Raw genomic sequence first — 12,366 nt, 5'->3', positions numbered from 1 at the left:
CCACTTTTGAATGTTTCCGCCATCTAGGTATCAACCAATCAGAATGGGGATGACGCCGCAAGTCGCGCGATCGCTGAATTCGGCACTGCTACCGCTTTACCACCGGCAGGTACGCGCTTCAACGCCCACGAGTCTGTCCCACGGACGATTGGCCAGGAGCCGGGGTCCTCAACTGTCCGTCATCAAGGACTCAAGGCGAGCTCTGATTGGCCAAAAGGGTGGAATCAACGGTCAATGTGACCCAGTGTTCTCTAAGTCACGGTTGCCAATGCCGAATCCAGAAATTGCCAATATTTGCAGTGTGTTATCGTGGCATGTACTTTATGTACGAGTGGTTGCACAAATGCTTTTGACCTGGATTCGGGAGTTGTGCTTTTTTCGTGGACTTTTCTACGGATTCACGGACTGATACACAGGATCGAGGCTTGCGCCCAATTTTTCCTTATCGGTTTTCTTCCTGTCATTCAGCGGCTGTCGTTCACTTGATAGTCACAAGTGAAGAAATGGTTTCGCACTACCTTCAAGTTCTCAGTGCAAGGAATTACGTTTACCAGTGCGAGGATTCGCATAAATAGGTGTCTAACAGTGCTGTGAACTGGGCTCTAGATGGAGCTTGGCCAAACGTCGGAGGAAGGTCATTCCACGCAGCTACTGCCAGAAATGAAAAAATTGCCCTATGAAAGTGTGCGCTCCGAGCTTGAAAATCATTTTTTACAGGGTCTCTGCAATGTGTTCGCCGGGTCAACGGTGAAAACATTTTGGCCAAGCCTTTTTCAAACACGACACAGGCAAGAATTAGGTCCAAGGGGAAAAAGGTCAAGCATTTCAAGACGCATTTTGTAGTTGATGGATCTGAGGCCGGCAACCAGTCCCGTAGTGGCTCGCTCGACACACTCAATGAGAGTGGTGACTTCCGCGTGCCCTGGGTAGACAGCTTGGTTGGCGTATTCAAGGAGCGATCTTACGTATGTCCCATAGAGTATTTGGAAATCCATGCTAGTAATACGAGAAAATGTGCGCCGAATCATCCGTGGAAAGGCGAAAATCTTTTGGGGCCGATTTTTCGTGGTGCAGTGTGAAGGATATGCATATCATCCATTAAGTCGACAATTGAAATTCCTTACGTTAATTTCGTCCCCATTTGTAGCCCCAGCCCCACTTTTGTGTTCAGTGCGCGTATATGAACTGGTGTTGTCTGTCCTTACCCCTTTACTCGTTTGGCCTTGAGGTGATCCAGCAATTGGTGGTCGACTTTGTGTACGTGTGACCGTCTCACGTGGGAGCCTGTTTCCTCCCTTGGTTTGTAGCCTTGTAACCCAAGTTCACCATTTGTTTGGAACGAGTATCTGCCGTCGAGGTTCACATAATTTGTGAATTTGTCTTACGTTATTAGTACCGTATAGAAACCAAGCTCCCTATTTATTTGCCTTCCCGCAGGTTTGAGTATTACGCGTCACTCGAAAATACCGTTCGCTTATAACAGTACTCGTGATCTTACATCGTCCCGTTTGAAATAAAGATGTCGACTTTGGTAACCATCGGGAAGGAAACCAGATACAAGGACGCGGAACCGATTTGAGCTGAAATGGAAACAATTTCAATGCAGCTCGCTGCCCGCCACGGTTATTGTAAGTCACTTTTTGCATCCAGTAGTAAAAGTAGTGTGGCTGTGAAAGCTTTAGGAATTGTTCAGCTCAGGGAGTATCGGGTTAAGCAAGAATTCGAACTCTAGCGGGCTCTCTTGGGGGCGCAACAAAACCGAGTAAGCCAAAATTGAGCTGAAGGCCGAAAAGGACTCACTAGACGACGTTTGGTAACCCGTAGCCTCAAATGAAAACTTAATGCGCTACGTAAAACCACGTCAGATAAATGAAAGATCTGTATGATATGCTAATAATATCAGAGGATCATCTCCAGGGTCAAGATAGGCCATTTCCATCGCCTTAGTATCAGCCACTATGGACCTACTAAATGTGGAGCCACCATAATTTGATGGTGATCCAATTAATTACCGGAGGTTCATACGTCAATGTGAGATAGATATTGGGAGCAAGCTTAAGGATGCCTGTCAGAGGCTCCTGTACCTGATCCACTACTGTCAAGGTGACGCGAAGTCAGCCATTGAAGACTGTCTGATGCTTCTGCCGGAAGTAGCATACTCCATGGCTCGGGAGATTCAACGCAATTTTTTGGTCAGTCTCATAATATTGCCCGCCATATACTTTCAAGCTTGTTCCGACTGGCACGACAGACAACTGGAGTGGCCAAGTCTTTGTCAACTCGTGCATAAAAACGCAAAGTTGTGAAACCACGCAGACGCAAATGCGTTAGGTTACAGATCCGCATTCACCTGCGGTTGTAGAGGGAATCGTGCGTTCTCTTTTCACGCCATTGCAGCACAAATGGGTCGAGGTGGCAGATGAGACATCGATGAGTGGCCGGGACCCAAGGTTCATTTACTTGACGAAGTTTGTGAACATGCGCTTCAGGATTGTGCAAAGTCGGTTTGGGCAACTGGCTCAAGAAGATGACGTAAGACGCCCTCTTGTTTAGCCAACACTCACCAACCAACGTCCTAGGCGGGATGGTTTCACTAGCCCCCTAACCAAAATAAGGCTAGGTTCAGACAGCGGTCCAAGTTCTTGTCTATTGTGTTCGCAGCTCCACCCGATTTATGGCCACCAGCGCTGTATATCTAAGGAAGTTCCTGATAGGTGGAGTCGCATGCGAGAGCATATGCATGCCTTGTCTGATTAGGAGACGCCCTCATGCCTGAGGGTTGCGCGCCAGTTGTTCAGTGCGGTCAGTCGGGTTGCAGGGGATGATATCATATGTTGTTGCTTGCATCAAAACCCAGAGACAAAGCGTTGACGTCTTCGGAGGCAGAGAAATCTTGTTATTTCACTCGCAGTGGTAAGCCTCTAGCACGCCTAGGAGCTATTCCTGTTAAGCTTGACACGCACGCAGGAAGAGTGACAACGAGCACGTTTATAAATACCGGGTCCGACATAACATTTGTGAAGCGGGAAATTCTGGTAAAAATGGGGTCGAACTGCTGCCAAACTCCATGGCGAGGCCTAAAAAGCGTGGAACCAAGGTAGGCAAATCCGGATCCAATTATATTAGGCTTTATCAATTGCTGAAAATCACTCGAGAGATAGTGACAGGCCCTTCGCTGTTGACTACTTACCCACGCGAGATGCCCCATTCAAGGTAGGCAAATCCGGATCCAATTATATCAGGCCTTATCAATGGCTGAAAATCACTCGAGAGATAGTGAAAGGTCATTCGCTGTTGTTTAACTACCCACGCGAGATGTCCCATCTATCGAAGTGCCTAGCCCGTGGCCGCACCATAACTAAATCGCCTTTGACAGATTGGCTGAGGACGAATTAGGAATCCTCCTCGGGCCCGATGTATCCGAAGCGCACTGGGTATTCAATCGGCACCTGGGAGGTAAATAACAGACATTTTCCGTAAACACCCTACTTGGTTGGATACTTCTTGGTCCGATTGGAATTGGGACGAGGCAGAAGGTTGTCTGCTGTTGTGTGGCCGGATACAGTCAGGGCCTCCACGATTCTTTGCGGCGACTCCAAAATGCGGAATTTGCAGACACTTCAGCATACAACACTAGTCTCGCCTTAGAGTTCCAGAAGGCATTATTGACAATGGAGACTAGTGTGGTGCGGTGCGAGTGACCCCTCTTAAGCCCGTTTCAATACCATGGCTGGAGCTTACAGCTGCGCGTTTGGCGATCCAGGTAGCACATCTAATTGGAATAAGTGGAAAGAGCCACATACAGCGTACTGTGTTTTGGACAGACTCCGTGATAGCTCTGTACAGTGTCCATAACATATCTCCCGGATTTTGTATCTTTGTCGTAAATAGACTGACAATTGTTCGTGATGCGCACTCGCCCACCCAACGGAGGCACGTAAAGTCGGAGGACAACCAAATCGATATTGTCTTTCGGGTGGCTAACAGGGCCAAGATTCTTGCTCCAGCGGGAGAGTAATTGACCTACATAACCTCGATTTAGGCCACCCGAGGTGAAGGGCTTTATGGTACATGTCCACAAACGCGAACGAAATGATGGTATATGCCTACTAATAACCCGGCTTTCCTGTTGGGTGAAGCTACAGAAGGTCATGGCTTGGTCACTAAGTTAAAACCAATATCTATTGATGAAAGCGGACAGGGTGAGAAAAATGACTCCAACCTCTGGTGGAGATGTGCTTCGTGAAGAGTGATTTTTAGGTGTAGTAGATGGTTGACCTCGACAACCATCTGAGCTGAACTCAAGACACTTAACGAGAGCCCCGCATGTTAGAACGGCGGGCGGCGTTCTCAGGAGGGATATTGGAAAGGTATGATTACTGGGGGGACGAGGTTTGGCTTGCACTCCATCAAAGCCGGCGCTTGTGGTGGGAGTGGACTTGGACCAGTAGTGCGGGCGGCTGACGAGGTGCCTCAAAATGGAGCTGAGCATCGGAAGAATACAAGAATCGCGGCGTCCGCTGAATCAACGTGGAGTGTTTGGCTGGCAGTGTACCTACCACGTTCCCGGGTATGCATAACTAGCCTGTAGGTGATAAAGCGTGACGAGGTATCTGCAGGTAATATGCCTATTATGAATATGACGCTCTATACCTGGTGAGCGCCTTTTGGCGTTCTTCGGTGTTCATTAGGAACAGAAAACATCTAAAGAATATCTCATGCGAATTTCACTCCGGAAGATTGGTCAGCGAAGTTCGCTTTGCGCTCCTCAGATTTAATAAACGGGATAATTTTGTTCGGCGAACCTGGTCACAACACATTTTCCCATGGATCTCAACTTCTATTAAGTACATTTTTAGACAACAGCGTGAGCTGTGCAGAGCTGATACGGGGGTCACCTCTGTGGATGATCCCCTTTCCCAGACATGCATAACTTGCCTGTAGACAATATAGCGTCACAAGATAGCTGCAGGGATCATTTTCTTTATGAATATAGCACTATACAGGCGGTGACCGCCACAAAGTGGTCGCCATGATAACAGTAGTCTTGTCACTCACCTCGACCACTTATCGCAACTGCTGAATCCGTGTCTATGTACGACGCCGATTATAATGCCTCGCCCGTGTACTGTAGCGTAACAAAGTGACTTCCGACGGCCTCTTACAATCATAACTGTACGGGTTGTCGAATACTTATTGTGACTGCCAGGACCGCGTCCATTTGTGACGCTGATTACGGGACCTCATATATGGGGACTTCCCGCGGTAAGTTCGAAGTTGGTTTCGTTTTTCCCTGGAGCAAATTTGTGAGAGAATTTTTTCGTTGTTCAATCTATTCACAGAGTAAGCACGAGTCACCGTTGAATTTTATCACTCTAACGAAACATTTGAGCGATAACCCTTGTTATTTTGCGCACATTTCCTATTTTGCATCTAGTTTCAAACACGACATCAATTCATACCGATTGCCCTCTGCAGCCAGTGATAGATCACTGACATCCATCAATTCATACCGATTGCCCTCTGCAGCCAGTGATAGGCCACTACAGATGTGGGCGAAATGGCTGGCCGTCGAACGTAAAGCGCGGTATGCAATGCCACACCTGCAAAGTTTGGTGGCACTTCAAATTCGCGGGTTTACAGGACGACCAGATAAGCCGAGTATCTAACTCTCCTGACCGTCTATCTGCGCCAGCTGCCTTAAGGTTAATGGTGCAACGCATACCACAGTCAAGAGGCGAGACCTCAAAAACGGTACTCAATCCCCACTGCAGAATCAGAAAGATCGATGTGAGTGTTCCGCTTTGATCGGGAAACTCGACCCGAAATTGGGCGTCTTTCCGAGGCGCTGGAGGATTCAGATATAAAGAATGCAGCGACTTGGACGAAAATTAATAAAGATCCTTCTGCGCTGAACGAGTACCTCGCGCTATCCATACAGGGTCCCCTGGCTGCGAAGAAACTCATACAACTTTCTGAAGCGGCCATAATGACCGCCACAGCCTCTCTAGTAGACGGGCGCTTAACGAAGAACAGATTGATAACCTGGGGGGTTTTCTTCGGAAAAATCACGCCAGTGAAGCTCGCACGATCGATCCTTAGCGGTGTCCACACCAAACCTGACCAATCGCTCCACGAAGAATTCTTACGCCAGAGCGGAGGCAAGCAAACTCTTGGGCTTCTGGTCACTATTCAGCAGATCCGGGGTAGAGGCACGAACCAGGCTCCCGCTGGAAGCCGTTTCAACCGATCCCAAACTCATAGCCAGGCCGATTGTTGTCACAGCACTTGTGCTCTCAAAAGCAGGCCGACGAAACCGGACGCGTCTCCGGACAACAGTATTTATTCGACCACCAAAGGCCTTCCGCCCACCAAAGCAGTGATGCCTTGGAGGAGGCAAACTTCACATGCAAGCAGCGCCCAAAGTACGTGGAGCTATCAGCGCTTGTCTCCGTAACAGACGACACAGTGCAGCCAAGTACTCCTCACCAAAGCCACAGCCTCTGAACTGGACTGAGTAAGATGTACGGGGACAAGCAGCGAAGCCGAAATCGGCCTCTCTTTTTGTGGACACAACCATCGCTCAGGACCCCGACAACCCATAAACGTGGCTGCAGCCTTCCTACACCTTCCCGCGATGCACTGTGGGTCCAAATCCCGCTGCGTGCGTCCGATTCTCTCCTTCTCGGTGTGGCCGACCGTAGCCCCTTGAGTCCACTTGAAGATGGCTAATCCCTCATACGAACCCCTGAGCAAATCTCCTCCAAATACCACTTCACCTGCTTGTAGGCGACTTCAGCCCTCCAAAGACCTGGATGGAGCTTCGGCACGTCGAATCCAGCGGAACTTTTGCAGTTTGGTACCTGAAGTGATCGAAGTCGTTCAACAGAGCGCTTAGACTCAAAATGTCGTTGCACACACCAGGTAACGCGCAGGCCAACTATCATCCCTCCTGGATTTGGTCGTCACCGACGAAAGACACTTCGTTGATCAGGTAACAATTAACGCTTCACTGGAACATGGCGACCACTGTGTGCTGACCTTTGATTTCATCTGCTACTGGGTCAGAAAGCCCGAACCACAAACTTGGTTTCGAGACTTGTGCCGTGCAGTCTTCTCAGGAATGCGCATCTTTCATCCTTCATTGGATCAAGGAGTCCCTATCGGACAGATCGTTTCGAGTGAGAATAGGCACGACTCACTCTTCTCCAGCGCCGGTCTCTATTGGAGTTCCTAAAGGCCCCGTCCAAGGACCACTGCTGTTTCTGATCTACGTCAGTGCCCTTCCAGATGTTCTTGCAGGACCATGTCTTCATTTTGTGGACGACTTGGAATCCGGGGGTTCCAATTCCAGTGCCCTCCAAATGGATGTAGACGCTACCAAGCAGTCGTCGTTGGACTGGCACCTTCCTCTGAATGATGAAAACGGCGTCCATATGTCATTTGGAGGGGACAGCAAATTTTTCTGTTATGGATCGTGAGAAAGGACCAGAGAACATCTTGAGGGTAACTATACGGTTCTCTGCCGTGTATATCAGTGCATGCTTCAATCCTCGACCGCAGTTGCCCAAACGCCCATTAGAACTGTTATTCACTCAAACCGGCTGGTGCCCGTTCTACACTAACACGGTCATTTAACAATCTCCGTCTCACCACGGAACTGCGTATCCTTTCTCCGACCCTTGACGACCGGTACGGGGTTGTCCATAAACCGAAGCATGTCAGTGCGATGATGGCATGGCACTGTCATACCCAGTGAGATGGCACTCCCGCAACTATTCTCTCCAGAATCTCGACCGCAACCCCTCGCCCGCTCATGCCTGTAGCCACAACTTCGAGCAGTTCCCATCCGGCCACGTTTCGGGGATGAGCTCTTCCGTACCCAATAAATTTTCGCTCAGATTTGGCTAGCCTGGCTTTCCTGCTGCAATTTCGACTTGCCTGTTGCAAAAGTTCAAATCCGTATACGGAGTTCGGGTCGCCCTATGTATTAGCAACTTGTCCCCATCCAACCTATTCCCTGCACCTGATATGCCTACAACAGTGCAACCAGTGAGTCTGCTTGCTTTCAGATTAAACCACATTTTTGGGACAAAATTTGTCATGTGGTCCCAATTTGAATTATCCCATCTCCATCTCCACTTTTGCTCGTTGTGACTCCGGCCATTTACCTGACCACCTAAGGTCACTCATGGCCAGCAACGGTTTTCAGTTTTAGTTCATGCCTCCTGACTGTCTTTGATCTGGTCGAACCTCATGCCCATTTTTCCCAAAAAGTTGGGAAATAACCTATTATTGCTATACCACCGGGTGTTCCCCACTGTTTGTGACATTGTCCTCTTTTTGTGCAATCCGCACCCCCACAAATCCCTGTCATGCTTCATTCTGACTGTAAAACTATGATCATGCCAAACGGTATGCCACTCACAAGTTGGGAATAAACATTATTATTATTATTATAGATGACAATGAGGATTTGGGCATCTGGGTCTCCTCAAACTTGTCCTTATCACTGCACCATGTGAGGTCGGCCCGAAAGGCATTCGCCATTTTACGGATGATCCGACGCACCTTCTCCCGTATTACTCCCATGGACTTCCAAATATTCTACACGGCCTGCGTCGGACCACTTCTGGAACGCACCAACCAATTTTTTAACTCAGGGCGTACCTTCATTGAGCGTGTCCAGCCAACCGGCCTCACATCCGTGGACTAAAAAACGCGTCTCGCGATGCTTGATCTTTTTCCCCCGGAGTACCGTTGCCTCCGAGGGGACCTAATCCCTAGTTATTCCCTGTTTGAACAAAGCTTGGCGAACAGGTTTTTAACCCTTCACCCAGCAAACACACGGTGGGGACATATTAAGATGATTTTTAAACTCAGAGCGCACAAAATTTTTCTCATTTCGGGTAGTGGGTGCGAGGAATGACCTTCCTTCAACGGTCGTTCACGTTCCTTCTAGAACCCAGTTTAAAGAACTATCAGACATTTCTTTATGCAAATCCTCGCGCTGGTAAGCATACTCTCCCACGCTGAGAACATAAAGAGCAGTGCTACACCCTTTTTTCACTTGTGCCTTTCAGGTGAACGACAGCCACTGACCGGCAAGAACAAAAGCGGCCTTGGAAACTTGGGTAAAAGCCTCGATATTGTGTATCACTCCGTGAATCCGTGAAAATGTGCTCAGTAACATAATCCCGTAGCTAACGACGTTCCTTCATACACATAACCATATGTGATGCCGCCTACCTATGCTACCTTAGTGAATACCATGCCAGTATTTATGATGGCCGGTAAAGATGAAGCGTCGACTGTGCGAGAGATAGCCTAATCTGATGAACTGTCATACTCAGTGCGGTACTCAATGTCGCCTTACTTGTCTATCTATCGTTCCCCATAGGTCCGTGTCCATGTGCGGCGTTGCTTAGCCGGTAACCTAATCCAACCTAATATGTCGTTCTCGTGGACGTACGCGTTGTTACTTATCTTTGCTACTTATGATAAACAACGGGCCAGGATTTATGCGAACCGATGAGCACGAAGCCCAACCTATGCATGCATGCCTAATCTGGTGGCAAACGACGTACCTCATACTCACAACCGTGACTAATTTTTGAAACTGCTGGGCTAGTGCCTATTGGCGACGCTAATCATTAGGCTACAACTGTGCGCAGTGTCCTAAGTTAACTGCCAGCGATTACCTGTCATATCCATAACTGTGCGTGCTTTTGCCTATGTCTATTATCTATAGAGAACATCAGGCCAGCATCTATGCGGGCTGATAAAAACGAGGCTTCAGCAATGCGTGATATCATAATCTAATGGCCAACGACTAATGGCCAACGACAGTCCGTCATACTCAAAACTACACTAGGTGCCACCTATCGAGGCTACTTATAGCACCTGCTGGGCCCGTGCACATGCTCGTGGCTGACTATAATTTTTCAACTACACACAGTGGACTAATCCAACGACCAACGTCTGTCCCCCATATCCATGGTCCACCTGCCTAACCCATGCCTGAAGGATACACAATCATCTTTAACGAATCATGTTTCTTTTATTGGTTTCGGTACAAATATATTGTTTGGTCAATCCACTTCTCAACTTTTCACTCAACAGGATTTCTGAAAAAAATGTATAGTCAACTACAACGATGCACATTTACCGCGATATCATTTAAAAGAAATAATAAAACAGAGTTGCAGTGACTAGCTCCACATGTCTAAGACTACCGCTAAGTGTCCGCGCTTAACCCGGTGACTTACTATTATAAAGGTGAAATTACTACCTCCTGGATTAGTCCAATAGGCGATAACGAAGGAGCCCTGTGTACATCGATGATTCGATGGCGGGATTCAGCAAACATATGTATTATGGGGTGCGGCAAATTTAAAGCCAAAAAGGGATGCTTACTTTTCGATCGTAAGACCAAGTGGTACAGACTTGAGCCCTACAATCCAACGGCCACACGCGTCCTCGAACGTGCATCCATGGATGCAGACGTAGCGAAGATCTTGTGAGCGAATGGGTGTTTGGTGTCCAATTCACTAGTTTGGAGCACTAAATCCCAACTTTGCTTGATTTATGCTCCCTGATACCGATACAATGTACCCTAATAAAATGCAACACCTCGGTTTTCCTCATCGAAACTCGTAACCGCCACATGCTCAACCACATCAGCAATCTAACCGTAAAGGGGCACGCCTCTGGGCCTCAACATCTCATAGTTTATGTCGAGCTAATGCACAACCGAAAAATCGCTGTTTGAATGTCGTCTAACGGATTTGCCGTCACTGTCCCACACGAACTATGGTTTTGTGACAGCCGTAGAAAAACACCTGCAAAAGCCTTGGTCTCGCTTCTCAAACTGGCCAGGTCTCACAGCCATACAACAGAAAAGCCCGTGCTGCAGCCCGATACACACGTCACTTGGTATTCACATACGCCACCTTGACGCCATACGTGGGCATTGACCTCATCTGGTACACCACAATCAAAACGAATACAACCTCGACGTCTGCATTATCCAGATCGACAAGATTTTTACCAGAAGATATCTGAAAACCGGGCAAAGAAGTTATTTCAGCGTTCACCCCATTGTCTCGTCGATTACGAAATTAAGTGGGAATGGAGCTGGAGAGCTCTCGACGAACACCGCTTCGTGTACGGAAGCTTTTGGAGCTCCCTATATATTTTGGTAACATGTCCGCCCCTGCCGCACCTACTGTCCCCGACAATGCAAAAGATTGCATGGTTGACAACTCTCATTTCAACTGCATGCCCTCTCCAAAAATACACCCCTTTTGCACGAAAAACCTGTTAATCCGCCTTCTGCAATGAAAGAGGCGAAAACTGTTTTCGGTCTTAGCTTGCCCTGGTTGTGGCACACATCCCGAGCAATCAAGCCATGTACCGAAACATCCATTGATAGAATAGGGTAAGATGCTACGAGACTCATCGAATACACGTGATGTAACGCCTTATATGCAACTAGTTTTACAAAGCTCCACGCTTTTCTTTCAGCTGTAAAAGCTCCATTCTGAGGTCAGCTTATCGTGCGAGCAAGCAGCAACACCAGATATATTTGATCTCATGTCTCCGCAAATTCCAAGCTACTTTAGTTGCGCACAATCTAGCCGATGCACTTCCCTCATACTCGGATGTCCTCACCAGTTCGTAAAAACCGCATACCCATTATCTGCACGTGAATATCGATCACCGTTTTTGAAATCAACGAGCGTCACCTTACTGGAGGAGCTCTTGACGGTCTGTTATTTCGGGAGACATTCTAACTCAAACGAAAGTGCTAACTAACAAACATTTCGGACACTTTCCTACTTTCAATCTCCGGAGCAGATATCGCTGGTTAATTGCCTCATTTAAATGACAGCAATTAACCACTGTGAACTCACGATGGACCCAAGAATATTCTAACTTCAATGACAATATTAAACGGCTCATCCGAGATGCTCATGTACGGGGCCGTCCACGAAAAGAAGTAGACCACCGCGATTACGGTACCACGAAAACCATGCCCAGTCTGATGGCCAGCACGTAATTCTCTAGTAATTCCCAGAGGACCGTGTTACGCAGGTGGCCAGTTCAGTCAGTTGAATTTGTACAAGAAATTCGAAGCAGTAGACACCATATTGTGCCGTCTGCCTCGGTTGAAAATTTGTGAATTTCTCTTAAAGTATTGGTACCGTATGGAAAGCAAGCTCCGAATTAATTTGCTTCCCGCAGGTTTGGGTACTACACTTCACTCGAAGATACCGTTCGCCCGCTGCAAAACGTTTGAATAAATTCAGACACCCAAATCCTCTGTCGCTTCTATTCTTATGAAGTTTTATGGTCCTTCCTCAA

General features: G+C 47.9%; 2 protein-coding genes across 2 annotated transcripts in view; one reads left to right on the top strand and one right to left on the bottom strand.

The window, feature by feature from the left end:
• Positions 1 to 3,192: 3,192 nt before the first annotated feature.
• T265_15155 (hypothetical protein) overlaps positions 3,193 to 12,366 on the bottom strand; it is a gene marked incomplete at both ends in the record, with an annotated part of 21,795 nt that continues 12,621 nt past the window's right edge. Inside the window, 3 exons of the mRNA XM_009176833.1 lie at positions 3,193 to 3,255; positions 6,747 to 6,863; positions 7,203 to 7,412. Of these exons, the coding sequence (XP_009175097.1) occupies positions 3,193 to 3,255; positions 6,747 to 6,863; positions 7,203 to 7,412 (390 nt within the window). The remainder of the gene's footprint in view (positions 3,256 to 6,746; positions 6,864 to 7,202; positions 7,413 to 12,366) is intronic.
• Positions 11,340 to 12,366, top strand: part of T265_10457 (hypothetical protein) — a gene marked incomplete at both ends in the record, with an annotated part of 13,776 nt that continues 12,749 nt past the window's right edge. The window contains one exon of the mRNA XM_009176832.1: positions 11,340 to 11,440. Coding sequence (XP_009175096.1) covers positions 11,340 to 11,440 — 101 coding nt within the window. The remainder of the gene's footprint in view (positions 11,441 to 12,366) is intronic.

This window comes from Opisthorchis viverrini (genome assembly GCF_000715545.1).
Source record: "Opisthorchis viverrini unplaced genomic scaffold opera_v5_367, whole genome shotgun sequence".
Lineage (NCBI taxonomy): Eukaryota > Metazoa > Platyhelminthes > Trematoda > Opisthorchiida > Opisthorchiidae > Opisthorchis > Opisthorchis viverrini.
Note: the sequence above shows the minus strand (reverse complement) of the source record. Positions and strands in the feature narration are given on the sequence as shown.